General features: G+C 41.1%; 1 protein-coding gene across 1 annotated transcript; it reads right to left on the bottom strand.

Moving 5' to 3' along the window:
• Positions 1-3,768: 3,768 nt before the first annotated feature.
• On the bottom strand, positions 3,769-11,280 carry LOC104269473 (tRNA selenocysteine 1-associated protein 1-like). The gene is made up of 7 exons (XM_009875844.1): positions 11,200-11,280; positions 9,887-10,020; positions 9,086-9,217; positions 7,954-8,073; positions 5,646-5,841; positions 4,961-5,006; positions 3,769-4,167 (listed from the first exon to the last, which is right to left on the bottom strand). Exons 1-7 carry the CDS (start codon positions 11,209-11,211, stop codon positions 4,031-4,033), a joined length of 777 nt encoding a protein of 258 aa, XP_009874146.1. The 5' UTR covers positions 11,212-11,280; the 3' UTR covers positions 3,769-4,030.
• Positions 11,281-12,635: the final 1,355 nt, after the last annotated feature.

Here is a 12,635-nt window from a genome sequence, read left to right as displayed (position 1 = left end):
GGTCATTTCATACTGGCTGGGTTTTAACCCCATGGCTATGCTCCCAGCTCTCCCACACAACTTGCTGCTCCTCACGTTTTCAGTCCTGCTTTTATGGTTAGCTAAAGGAGACAATTTCCAAAATCCCATCGGAGTAGAACGACCTTCCAGGTGTTTTTCTTCATGAACCATACCTTCAGAGCTCCAGCCTCTTCCTCTCCTGCCCCACCGCCAGAAATACAATTTCAGGTGCAGTGAAGTGACGCGCAGTGACAGATAATAACTTCCGCGACATGGGACACATGTTTAGCAGCCAGCGGCAAGAACCACCTCATCTTGTGTAAACTGGCAGTGCGTTCCACCTGCAGACCCATTTCAGGACGAGGCTCTGTTTCTACCATCGGCTTGTCAAAAAAGCTCTACATCAAAGTGCAGTGCTGTAGCCTGTGTTTTTGTCCACGAACAATTACAGGCTAAAGTCCAGCTCAGGGGAGGGCTATCATTACCCATTATGGGAAAGGCCAGACCTGCGAAGGGCTATCAGCTGTGCCCACTGGTACCAGACAGTAATAATGCTCAAGTCACTCAGGCACTGGACCTCGTAAGAGCTGGGCAAAGTTAAAGCAAGATTCCACCTTTCCAACGCACACAATGAAGGGAACCTGTAAACACAATTTTCTCTCCCAAGTATGTGTCAAAGGCAGCTACACTATGTTTGCTCTGTAAATTCAAGTGCTGCTTTATTATTTTACTTCCATTTTACTTATTCAGAACAATTTTCATACGGTAACATGCCTTTAATGACACTCATGACTCAGAAATACTTGTAGTCAAACAATTGATGAGTCACTGAAGTTAAATGTTAATAAAAATAAGACAAAACAAAAGGCAAATATATATATGTATCTCCAGCAGAATGATGGGGATCATCACCATTTGATCAATCTTCCCTGCGAGTTATATCTGCAAGTTACTTTGAGGTAGCGCTAGAAAGAAGCTGTTGGTCCGTGAGCATCCCTGCAAAAAGAAACATTCACGCCTTAAGTACCAATTAACCTTATTGTACCCTTTTAAGTACTCTTTAGCCTTTTCAGCCTGTCTCTTTCTCCCTGTTCACTGGCTGCAGGACTAGTAGCCCTTCCAACCACCATACTAAAGCCTTTCTGTCCAGAGAATTCATAGAAAACAAAAACACTTCTCAAAGAAATTAAGAGGGTTTTGAGTAAAGGCACTATCTATTGCAGCTAGGTGCAATGAAGAGTTTATAAAAATCAGAAACAGATATTCTTAACAAAAAATGAAAAACCCAACCTTCAGCAAGCTTAAACAAACAGGGGCTATGTTCAGGTCTTCCCACCAGCTATCTGATGCAGACAGGGAGCTACTGAACAGCTCTAAGCTCCCTCTGCAGAAAGTCTCAGCAAGGTGTTCTAACAGCTCTGATGCGCTCGCTTTTTCCTGTGTTTGGGGTTCATGGGTAACACATCCAATATAGGAAAAAAGTTTCCATTCATTATGCCTTTAAAATGAAGAACATCTTGATCCCATGCATGCATTCCTAACTGGAAAGAGGAATAGGCTAGTAGGGCTCAGGCAACAGAAAACCAGGTCAGAGCTATTTCAGACCGGTATCGCATGGGCTACAACCAGCAGGCTCTTCCTCACCTCACTTCCCTTCTACACTGACCGGAAAATACACCCCCAACACTTCTCGGCTTCAGAGAACTAGTGGCCCACTACACAACCTCTTTCTCTGCATTACATGAACAGTATTTTCACTGTATGTGTACCTTACAGTCCAGAAAAGAAGGCTCAAGCAGGTACAAAACCAGCCTCTAATGCAGAGCATAGAGACCTCATTAAGAGGTAAAATCGGCACAAATGGGGTGGCTACAAACTGCAACTGGGAGGTGTATGTACTGTGGTGATACAGCATCAGACTCAGTGAAATCAGAGCCGTGTGGGCCCCTCCCACACAGCTCAACCTCCTAAATGAAAAAAAAAAAAAGCAAGCATGGATCCTCTGTAATACTTCTGCTAAACCAACACACATCCTTTGCATCACAGTTTTAACTGGTAACACAATGAAGGGTTTCCACAGATTACTCACTGCAACTTCAGTACGCTGTTAGCTGATGCTGTGCAAATCCTTTGCTTTGCAGACCAGTTTTTACTACCAGGCTCAAGCACCAAAACCAAATTCTTTACAATTTTGCAGCTTTTAACACTTACACCAAAATCCAAGGGGCCATCACCTACTATCAGGAGTTTCTTCCCTACTGCAGTCCCCTGAAACATTTCCACACATGCACACAAGCAGCCCCTTTCCCACCCAGAGTCTCTTTGCTTCATTTACTCTGCCTCTCATCACATTCTCGTTGATCTCCCCACCATCAAGACTTGCCAGTTTACACACGGGAAATATTCACTCAAGATTTCCAAGTTCCCAGCCACCTTGCAGCCTCTCTCTCCCTAGAGCAGGGAAGCAGCTGCTAAAACTGTGATGCTACTCCTTCTGCCTGGATGAGGCTTTTCTGTCTCTTCCTACACATATATCTGCACAAAATCCAAGGAGAATCAACTTCCTGTAATACTCCAAAAGCCTTTTCCACTTGAGAGCAGCTGCATTGCACAGGTAGCACTTAGAAAACATCCCTAGCTGAAATTAAACTTCAAAGAGGGAGACTGTGGTCAACAGCTAGAAATGACCCGCCAGTGATGAGTCATCAACATGAAATACTGGATTTGTTTTATAGTTAAGAACATCACATAGGTTACTATCATCTAATTACACTGCCATATAAAAGCCAGAGAACTTTATTCCCACCTGACATAACAATTATGGTTTAGATTGCCCCCCAAAACACCCATGGTAGTACCAAAGTGTCCTGACTCGTGCTAGTAGCTTCCACAGCTATTAGCTGTGGTCATTTCTGTTACCTTTTTTCCTTGGAAAAGCATTCTTCTGTTTCCAGCCTAACTTAATGATTACGTACATGAAACAGTAACTACTTCTGCATACACCTTACGTAATCCTTACAACTGGAAAATACTTCAAGATGAGAATAGCTCAAAGGAAGCCATTCAGAAGCTGCTAGCTTAAAGCAGAACTTTTCTCATCGCTATCCTCCCTAGTCTCCTTTGATCTGAATGTTAACACTGTCATCCCAGTAAAACTTTCTACAACCTCGCCACTACAGAAGAGCTGAGCACGAAAACTGAACAGGCTAGAGATGTTTAGGACACAGCGCAACTTAGCTGAAGAGTTGGCACTAGGATGGCTTATTCCTGAGGGGTTATTTTTCCTCCTTTAAACCAAAGCCCTCCCCCAAAATTTTTAGGTTTACAACCATGTGTCTGTTACACCAGCATCAGCTGAGAAGGCTAACAATATGATTGACAGGAATAAGTGTCAGGAGAGATCTTCCTTAGTCTTTGGAATGTTTGCAGCTATGGCAGCTGTTAAGTTTGCCCTTCCCTAAGAACTGCCTTTACAGATCCAGTATTTAACTGACCCAGCAGATCAACAGTGTCACAGGGAGCGCCAGTAGACGACAGGAAAAAGTGGGCCCAGTGTTCCCATCTCAAACACACGTGGAATCAAAGCAAGCACGTTACAAGTTTGTAAAAGATTACCGAGGTAACTTGGAAATATGCCAGAGCTCATTTTTGCTCCTGTCCTGATGCCCATACCAAGACAAGTGAAACAGCCCTAGTGCCTCCAGCTAAATTCCACAAGCCAGAAGAGAATGTGCTTCACGTATATAAGTAAAATCCCTTGCTGGCAGGTTTGCAGAAACAAAGTTTTATTTACACAGGCAAGTCTATCTTTAGACCCCATTGAACTCTTTACATTTCTAGAGTATTTACACGATTTCAAGATGCTCCAAGTAGAGTGATGAACAAAAAAAAAAAAAAAATACAGAAACTGTCAAAAGCATAGCAAAAAAACCTCAATCTATCATTGTGCTTTAAAACTTATGATCTAGAGTAATGTAGAAGAAATGTAATTTTAGCACCTTGGTCATAACGGTCATGCTATATAAGACACTTAAATAGCAGGGGGGATGTCGGAAGTGACCGTATCCAGAGGTTGCCAGTGACAATTCATGAGGGAATCATAGAGTTCTTCACTTGTCTCCATAAATTGTCTGTTCATTTCATCAACATCAAAGTAAAGCTGTGGATCTGAAAATAAAAGCCTGGTAAGTACAAGTGTCAGATCTTGGGAGGCATGCACAGAAAAAACAGAAGTAAATGTCGAACAAAATTTGTTTTAGCTAAATTAATTCAATAGATTTAATAGTAAATGTAGTAAGGTGTTTATTCTCTTAGAACTTTAATAAGCCTGACAAATGCAGCTTCTTTTAGACTTTGTGTATCAGAATGCTAGGACTATACTGGTATTTCAAGATAAAGAGCAGATGTCAGGGCTAACCATGAAACTCTTACAAAATCCAATTAACTTCTACTACAATATGTATTAGACACGATAAAGTTTCTGAACGCCAAGACAAGACATCTCTAAGAGGAACTGCCTACAAACCTTCCAGGCCAAACAATTATGGTTTTGTACAAAGTCTTTACGTGCAAGTTGACTCTAAGACCCAAAATATAAGCTTTTACCCCCGGGGTTTGGAAAACAAAAGCTTTTAGTATTAGTGAATTTAAAATAGAGTATGTTGAGCAGAATCAATACAAATGTATGTCAAATTCTGTATTAGACCACTTCTGGAAGGAGAATGAAGGCAAAGTTACAAGAAACCTACTGTAGAGTGTTGTTGATGGTGTCCCATTCTACTTGACATGATGTAAACTATCAGCTTTAAAATCCTGCCTCACATCTCAGCTATAACCTACAGAGGGTCCCACTACATCAGCTGGATTTTCAAGACACTTTTCACTCAGTAGTCATTAGCTTGCATTGTTAAAGGGCATAAGTCCAGCTAAATTCAAGCTGCAGTGATAGAATCATCATTACCTTCAGTTATTAGGTCATCACTGATTTCAGTCATAGCTGCAGCTTCCTAGAAAGAAAGAAAATCTCCTAAGTTTAATCATAATCCACTTTGGAAAGCATCTTTGCACTGCCAAACCATTCCTTCCTCCCCAAACTACCAGAAGCGGGGAGGTGTCTGTTGGGGAGAATTGTGTTGTTTTGGTTTTTGGTTTGGGGTTTTTGCTTGGAGTGTGGGGTGTTTTTTTTGTTGGGAAGGGGTTATGTTTATTTGGTGGGATGCTTTTTTTTCTCATTGGTTGGTTTTTGTTAAAGAAAACCACGGCAGAGTTCAGGTTGGAGGACTTCTGGAAGCTGTAGTTGATAAACTGGTTGATCTAAGATAAGGCCATCTTTACTTAAAGCAAATGAAAGAATTATTGAAAGTCTATCAGAAAAGCAGGAAGAGAGTAGGCCTACACAACTATGCTGTTAAGACTGTTATTCTGCGTAAAGGAACAAACAATGGTGCATAAACCTCCAACCATACAGACACACTACTTCAGCACTTAAACCAAAAGATACCTCAGAATGAGGCCTGCTATTCTAACCTCCACATTTAGCACAAAGCCTAATGTCAGTTTTAAGATTCTTTTTGCTCCAGCTAACACAATTCATACAACTCACTCGTGTTTTTTTTTTCTTTAAAGCAAGTGCATAGTACCTTTACCTCAAACATAGCCGGAGCCATAACAGCATCTCCTAAAGAGCAGTCTGCAACAGCTTGCATGCTGTCATAGGGAGTATAGGAGCTGTAGTTGTAGTCAGCATAAGGATCATAACCCCACTGTGAGTAGTAGTTCTGGTAATCTTGGTAATAATCATTGTAGTTGTACGACTGGTACCGCTGGAATTCTGCTTTCAGTCTGAAACATGAGCAAGTTACACAGTTAGTTTGAGAACAATGAACCGTAAACCCAGTTCCGAAGTTACGCAATTTGCCAGCTTACACATTTCAAAGTTTAAAAGGAAACTTATTCAGAATAGTTGCCTAAGCAACAGGCTAAGGCATAGCACAAGATGTCATGTTTATACAGAAGCAAATGCTCTCTTTTGCCAATACCAGAAGTAATTTTCATGGATTAACTTTAGAAGTGACACTTACTGTATTATTTTGAGTATTTTTAGTATCTGTATAACCAAGCTGCTGATAGAAACTGATTTATTAAGACCAGAAACCTTTATAAAGCACAGCTGCTTTTAAGCTGCGTTCCGTCTTTATTAGCCCTTGTATCTTTTGGTTAATACTAAAGCTTAATATACCCAGAAACAAGGGGGTGCAGTCTGTTTCAGAGGAGCACATCTGACACCGCCTGCAGTTTGCCACATCCACCTCCACCTGCTCAATTTTTAGTCCATGAACAGTTGCCAAAGCACAGCTGTCAGGTGAAGTCAGCACTGTCATTATCCAAGACGAACCCAAAGCAGCAAGAAAATGACAGAACTCCCTTATTTTTTAGAACCAAGGGCTAGCTGCTTAGTTTCCACTGCTTCCCTCCGAGGGGATTCTCTTGGGGACAGCTTCAGGCTAATGACAAGAATCAACACAAGTGGTGTCTGTGCTAGAAGAGGTACGCTACACGAAATACATTCAGATAACCAGATGCACATCCCAAGAAAATCCCCTGTGCTTAGACATTCCTTCACCAATGATGTATACAGGCAGACCTCCTCCTATGTTCACAGAGTGCAATTTCTCTGCATCTCCAACCCACAGGCAAGTCAGATCTGGGCTTTGTGTCACAAACACAAACTGAAGGAGCACAGAAAGTTTCCAATATCAGGGACTCAGTGATAAACTACTCCGATGGCTGGATATTTTAACACTAAGAAAGCATAGTACTCATCCACTCATAAAACAGCCATCACTAATTCTGTCTGTTTAACATCAACGTTACATTTATTTCATTACTGTCAATCCACACATACATCCTAACAACACATACACTGTTTGTTGGCTACCAGAGTAAACAAAGTACTACATAACATCAAGTCTTCCACTTCCTAACTCTCTCCTACATACATCTCTGCAGGAAAGAAAAATCTAAAAATACTGCTGACTTTCTTCTGGATAGAAGTGAGTAAACCTATATTTTTGTGATCTCTTCTTGTCTTCAAAGTAATCTCAGCAAAGCAATTCTTGACAGTGCTCGCAAGTAAGAGCACTTCCATTCTAAAGCAAAAAGGCCACATTTCCAGAATTATCCAAGGTGAAGAGAAACAAAAGCCGTTATTTTTACCATTTTAACAGTCAAGCTAACCTCAGGAATATACCTAATTTGTTTTACTTAAAAGTTCTATTTTTGTTTGTATCCTGGAACACAGTTCACCAAGTCTGGTATAAATCCTCTAACTGTTCAGAGGCTTCAGCTGCCTTAGACTAACTGAGCAAACTGAGCTGAAAAAGTAAAAATCCCTCTTGAAATCCATCAACTTTAAGCTACCTACTGCCCCAATCACTTGAAAAGCAAAGTTTATTACAAATAAACTGTTCCAGAAACACCTCCTTCAGCTTCTTACCTCTTATACTCTGCATTTTTCCAGTTCAACAGCTCCCTTCTCTGCCAACTGACAGTAAAACTAGTAATGTGCTGCCTTGCCTAAAACAGAGGGAAATGCCTAGAAGAGCTCCCTAGCATACAATCCCACTTCTTGTCATTTCTCTCTTTTTCAGGTCCAAACCCAGAGAATACTTACGAATGCGTTCAGCTTTCCTACTGTAAGAATTAAGGCTGGTTACAACAGCAGCTAAGCCCAAGTTACACAATCTGGCGAGATTTAAGAGCTGGATTCCCTCAGCAATCATGAACAAGGTTGATGAATCCATGGAGTCAAATCATAATGCTTCTGTATTTTTGGCTTTGTAGACTGCATCGTGTGTACAGCAATTATAGCAAGGGTCACAGACTTTACAAAGGCAGAGCTACAAGAGTCTGGTTATTTAGCATTATTGTATCAATGCACAACGCATTTGTTACCTTTTAGAAATTCCTATGCTGAGCCGGATTCGTTTTCCCCCCAGACCTGGTGCATTCTGGCAGTCTTGCAGTGCCCTCATCTGATCACCTTGCTCACCAAATCTGACAAAGGCATACCCTCTACAATTTTCAAAAGGGAGAAAACAAATTCTAGTAGGCATAAAAGTTACAAAGCTAATGAATTCAGTTTTTCTGTCTTCTACAAAACCAGAAGATAGCAGCTACTACAGCTTCTATTACCTAAGCAACCTCTGTGGCATGTGCACATGCACAGAAGATGCTTTCATCAAATTAAAAACTTGAGCTAGACGCAAAAAGCTTTTATTTTGATAGCATTAGGATGCAACTTGCCAAGAGTCGGCAAAACAATACATTTTAATTGCTATCTGTCTAAGTAATCCGATTCCATATTCCTGCATTCACAGCAGTTAATTTACCAGTTAGTATTAACCCACTCCTACCACTGCGTAGCACTGACATTCTTTATACTTGCTCTATCTTAAGCTTCTCGAATTAGTCTGTTACAGCCGAACAGCAACCTCGCTCACCCCTGCACCGCTCGCTGCCACCACTGCGTAGCACTGACATTCTTTATACTTGCTTTATCTTAAGCTTCTCGAATTAGTCTGTTACAGCCAGCATTGTCCCAACAGCAACCTTGCTCACCCCTGCACCACTCGCTGCCCGGCCAGTGTAAGTTGGGCTAGGCTTTATTTACTAATATTAATGCATTCATTCTCCCAACCCCTTAAGACTTGCCAGGCCTTACAATTTTCTCCTCATATGAAAAAAGGAACTGTTTTGCCTTCAGTACTGCAGACTAAGTGGCCACGCTGCTGTATGTAGGCAGCAGCAGATTTTAGTGCACAGCTCCCCCTACTCCCACCGTCTCATTTCTTTCACAGAGATATGCATATGGCTAAACTGAAAATTATCATGTTAACCACTTAAACTAACCAGAAAGCTGTAGAAATACAAGGATCTGTGCTGCTAAGAGAAATACAACTTAACACTAGAGACTAAGTTCTCTTCCTGTCTCTTAAGAAAATGCAGAAACAGTTCCAATGCAAGCTTTTATAGACTGCTTATAGAAGCAAACACTGGCAGCATTACAAACTTTCACAGGCATTACCTGGAATATCCCAGGAGATCTGTTGCTATTTTGCAGTCAATACATGAGGGGTACCTCTTTAGGAAATAGTCATAGAGCTGGAAATCATCCACTTCTGGAGTAAGCTCCCCAACAAAAATCGAATAATCTGGTCTTCAAGAAGATAAGAGAAGAATCGTCAAGTTTGAAACTCAGGCAGCTGGTCAGAGTGCTAAGGTATTAACACATAAGCACATAGTTATCACTAGATAAATAAGGAGATAAAATCTGAGAAGATTATTAACTGCAGAACTCTACTGAGTAACGTACAGAACTTCGATGCCATCACTCCCACACAAAGGTCTCAATTTCTCTGAATCCATTTTACCACTTCAACAGAAAAAAAAAAAAACAAAAAACAAACCCACGTATTTGAACCAAGACCCACTCTATTAAAACAACTTTTGTAAGTTGGTTTTAAAAAGATTTATTTACTGTCTGTATTGACAGGGGGCAGGAAAGGAGCCACAAAAATACTAAGAAAAACTATTAAGTTACATCCACGATTCAGAAGAACTATGACTTCTGCCACTCTGGCAATGATTATGGGAGAGAAACTACAAAAATCCTTCATTACTCTACTGGCAATACATTTTCATAAGCAATACTTCATGTATAGGCACCAGCTGTGCCATTTCAGGACTTGAAAAGTAAGTGATGGCACTGACAGAATGCTAGGGGTTGGAAGGGACCTCAAAAGATCATCTAGTCCAACCCTCCTGCCACTGGGCCCTATCAATTTAAACATCTAAGGCACCGGAGCTTCTTTCAAAAGGTCTTTACCTGGTCGCATTAGTACTACTAGGAACAAACTCTATTCTTCCTGGTTTTATTTTGTTCTTTTTCTTCCGTTTCTTCTGTGGTGTTCTCCACCAGCTATAGGCCTGGAGACATTCTCTTTTTTTCGCCATCAAGTCCTGTCAGGAGAAAAAAAAAAATCACCTTTATAGTATTTAGCCTTATTTACATTCCTCCCTCCCACTCCCCATCACCACAGGTGATTTCCCCATATTCACCTTGCCCTTGAAAGAAGCCTGGGGTCCCATTTCTCCCTCCGCCTCCCATGAGGGAAAGCAGCCTCTGGGGAAAACGCCTGGCAAAAATAACAGAGCCAAAGGATTGTATGAACAGCCATATTCCCCTGACTTGTCAAGCTGGCTAAAGGACCGACAGCCTCCTCTTGGAATTCGGGAAACAGCAGACAGCCCTTCGGTGTTGGCCAATCCCAAACGTTACTTAGCTTCAGGACTGGACTGTGTTCCACTCAAGCTCCAGGACTCCGAAGAAAAAAAACAAACCCTGCAGCAGCACAGCGAGTGACGAAGAGGCAGGGAAATCATCACTCTTGCCTAGGAGGGATCTCAGCTGTCTCTATCTGCCCTCACCTAGGAATTCTTCTTCTCTTCGGTGAGATGCCTGAGCTCACTACCCAGCTGTGAGCCACTCTCCCAAGCCAGGAACAAATGACGGGAGGCCCATTAATGGAGTGTCAGGAGAAAGCAGACCAGGAACAGGCACTAGCTTGGCTGAGGGACAGCTCAAACCCAGATGCAAGGCCAGGAAGGAAGAGGCAGAAAAAGTGCCTCTTAAAAAAAAAAAAAAAGAAAAACCAAAACCCCAAAAGCCACAGTTTAAAAAGGAAGTGGGGCAACTACGCAAAAGAGGAGGGAAGCAACAGCCATACTGACTCAGGTTGCCTCCCTCGTGCTTCAGGTTCTGAAGAACAAGAACTTCCAAAAATGAGAATGGTGTTTCGCAGCACTTTTACTTACGCAGGCTTTAATGTTCTTCCGCTAGAACACCTCTACATATTTCTTACATAGAGAGTGTTACGCGCAAGGTCCTTCAGAAGAACTCATGCTCAGATAATCCGATCTGCAAAGCTTAATGTTATGCCCCCGACCTGCTTCAGTTGATATAAGTGTCCAGAGGACAGCCACCAATTGCCACGTTACCAGAAGAAATCGTAGGAGTACAAGAACACCCAACTTGGAGCAAGCTAGCTATTTCAGCTTTACATTTACTAGGAATTCCAAGTATGGTTCTGGAATCCATTTAGGCACTGCAAGCCTGAATTTCTGATCAAATGGTCTTACCGGGCTTGCCATGGTTCAAGCTGTCTTGTGCCTTCCTCGAAAAATACGGCCACACGTGCTCACTTTATCACACTCCTTCAGCTGAAAGAGACATGGGGGAGGAACAAAAAGATAAAGAATCTTTGATATGAATTACTTTGAGATGTTCACCCTGCCTTACGTTTTTAGTGTTATAAATTCTGAGCTTTTAAATTTCCAAGTTCTGACTTTTCACTGCTAAAGCAATGGAGACAAAAAGGATATGTGGCCAGTGTGAATGTGAAACACCTTCACTTTCTAGAATTGGAATAGTCCACAAAGTTTTCTCACTGTCCAAAACACGAGAAAACTACAAAGAGCTTTTTAAGTCCATACCCTTACTTCTGACATACCTATATACAACACAGCGATTCAGAAGATCCACGTTCTCAAGCAGTTAAAACGAGGCAAAGGTTTCAATGTTTTGTACAACCCCTCAGATTTTTCTTCCCACTTTTAGTCAAATTAGAAGTTGATTTACTTATACCACAAATTATTCAGCAAAAAACAAGCACTTGCTAAAAACCACAGGTATTAAGAGTGGGACAAGGACACAGTACGAGCAGAAGTGATCTTTTGCATACGTATGTCTCAGCTTTTGCCTCTTCCATATATGCGTTTCATTCACTAAAGTTACTTTTAACTGGTTTGATTAAACCAGCAGATACACTTTCCTGAAGTGATATGTCCTTCTTTGATGATTCTGATATTCTTCGGTTTTCCTTAGTCATGCAACCAACATAAATCAGTGCAGAAAGCAGTTTAATTTGCAAGATATTTTGCATCTACTTCCACACACACCTTGTTCATTCACCTATGCTCATTTTTATTTTTTTTTAAACATATACTCATGCTCCTTCTATGACAATACTTGACTACTGAAGTTTTAAATTCCTATTCCCATGCAGGAATTTATGTAATGTTTTACATACTGGCCAGTTAAATCCAAGTTCATGAAATACAATAAATTTAGAGTGTCTGTAAAGCCTTAAAGGCTTAGTCACAGTTTAGAGAACTATTTCTGAAAATGGGTTAGGCTAACTTGATACAAGATAACCATACACCACAATCAGAGCATCCACGCACAGTGTTATTCAAAATAACTATGTAGTTCATCCCCACACCGGGTTCTGAGGCCAAGAAAACAGCCAAGTACGAACAAGCCCTCAAATACAGGCATAGACGAGTAAGGTCAGCATATGACCTCTTAACAAACTATTCAGCAGCAACTTCTTCCTGTTAAAGAAGGTCATTATTATTATTATTAATACTGACATACTGATGTTCCTCTAACTCAAGCCCTACTTTTTAATAAAAGGAACCATAAAATCCTCCATGCTCTAAACACTGAAATACTAATTCTGGAATTCCCAGTTGCAAAATAATTTATTTCAAAAAAACTTACCACTCTTTAGTCG

This window comes from Apaloderma vittatum, unplaced genomic scaffold (genome assembly GCF_000703405.1).
Source record: "Apaloderma vittatum isolate BGI_N311 unplaced genomic scaffold, ASM70340v1 scaffold3839, whole genome shotgun sequence".
Classification (NCBI taxonomy): Eukaryota; Metazoa; Chordata; class Aves; order Trogoniformes; family Trogonidae; genus Apaloderma; species Apaloderma vittatum.
The sequence above is the reverse complement of the archived record's forward strand: the minus strand, read 5'-3'. Positions and strand labels throughout refer to the sequence as shown.

What these genes read in the sequence shown, in the direction of transcription:
- LOC104269473 (XM_009875844.1), bottom strand. An exon ending in TGGCTCCGGCTATGTTTGAG is followed by an intron (nt 5,007 to 5,645) that starts GTAAAGGTACTA and finishes CTTTCTTTCTAG; the next exon opens with GAAGCTGCAGCTATGACTGA. An exon ending in TGATGACCTAATAACTGAAG is followed by an intron (nt 4,168 to 4,960) that starts GTAATGATGATT and finishes TTTTATTTTCAG; the next exon opens with ATCCACAGCTTTACTTTGAT.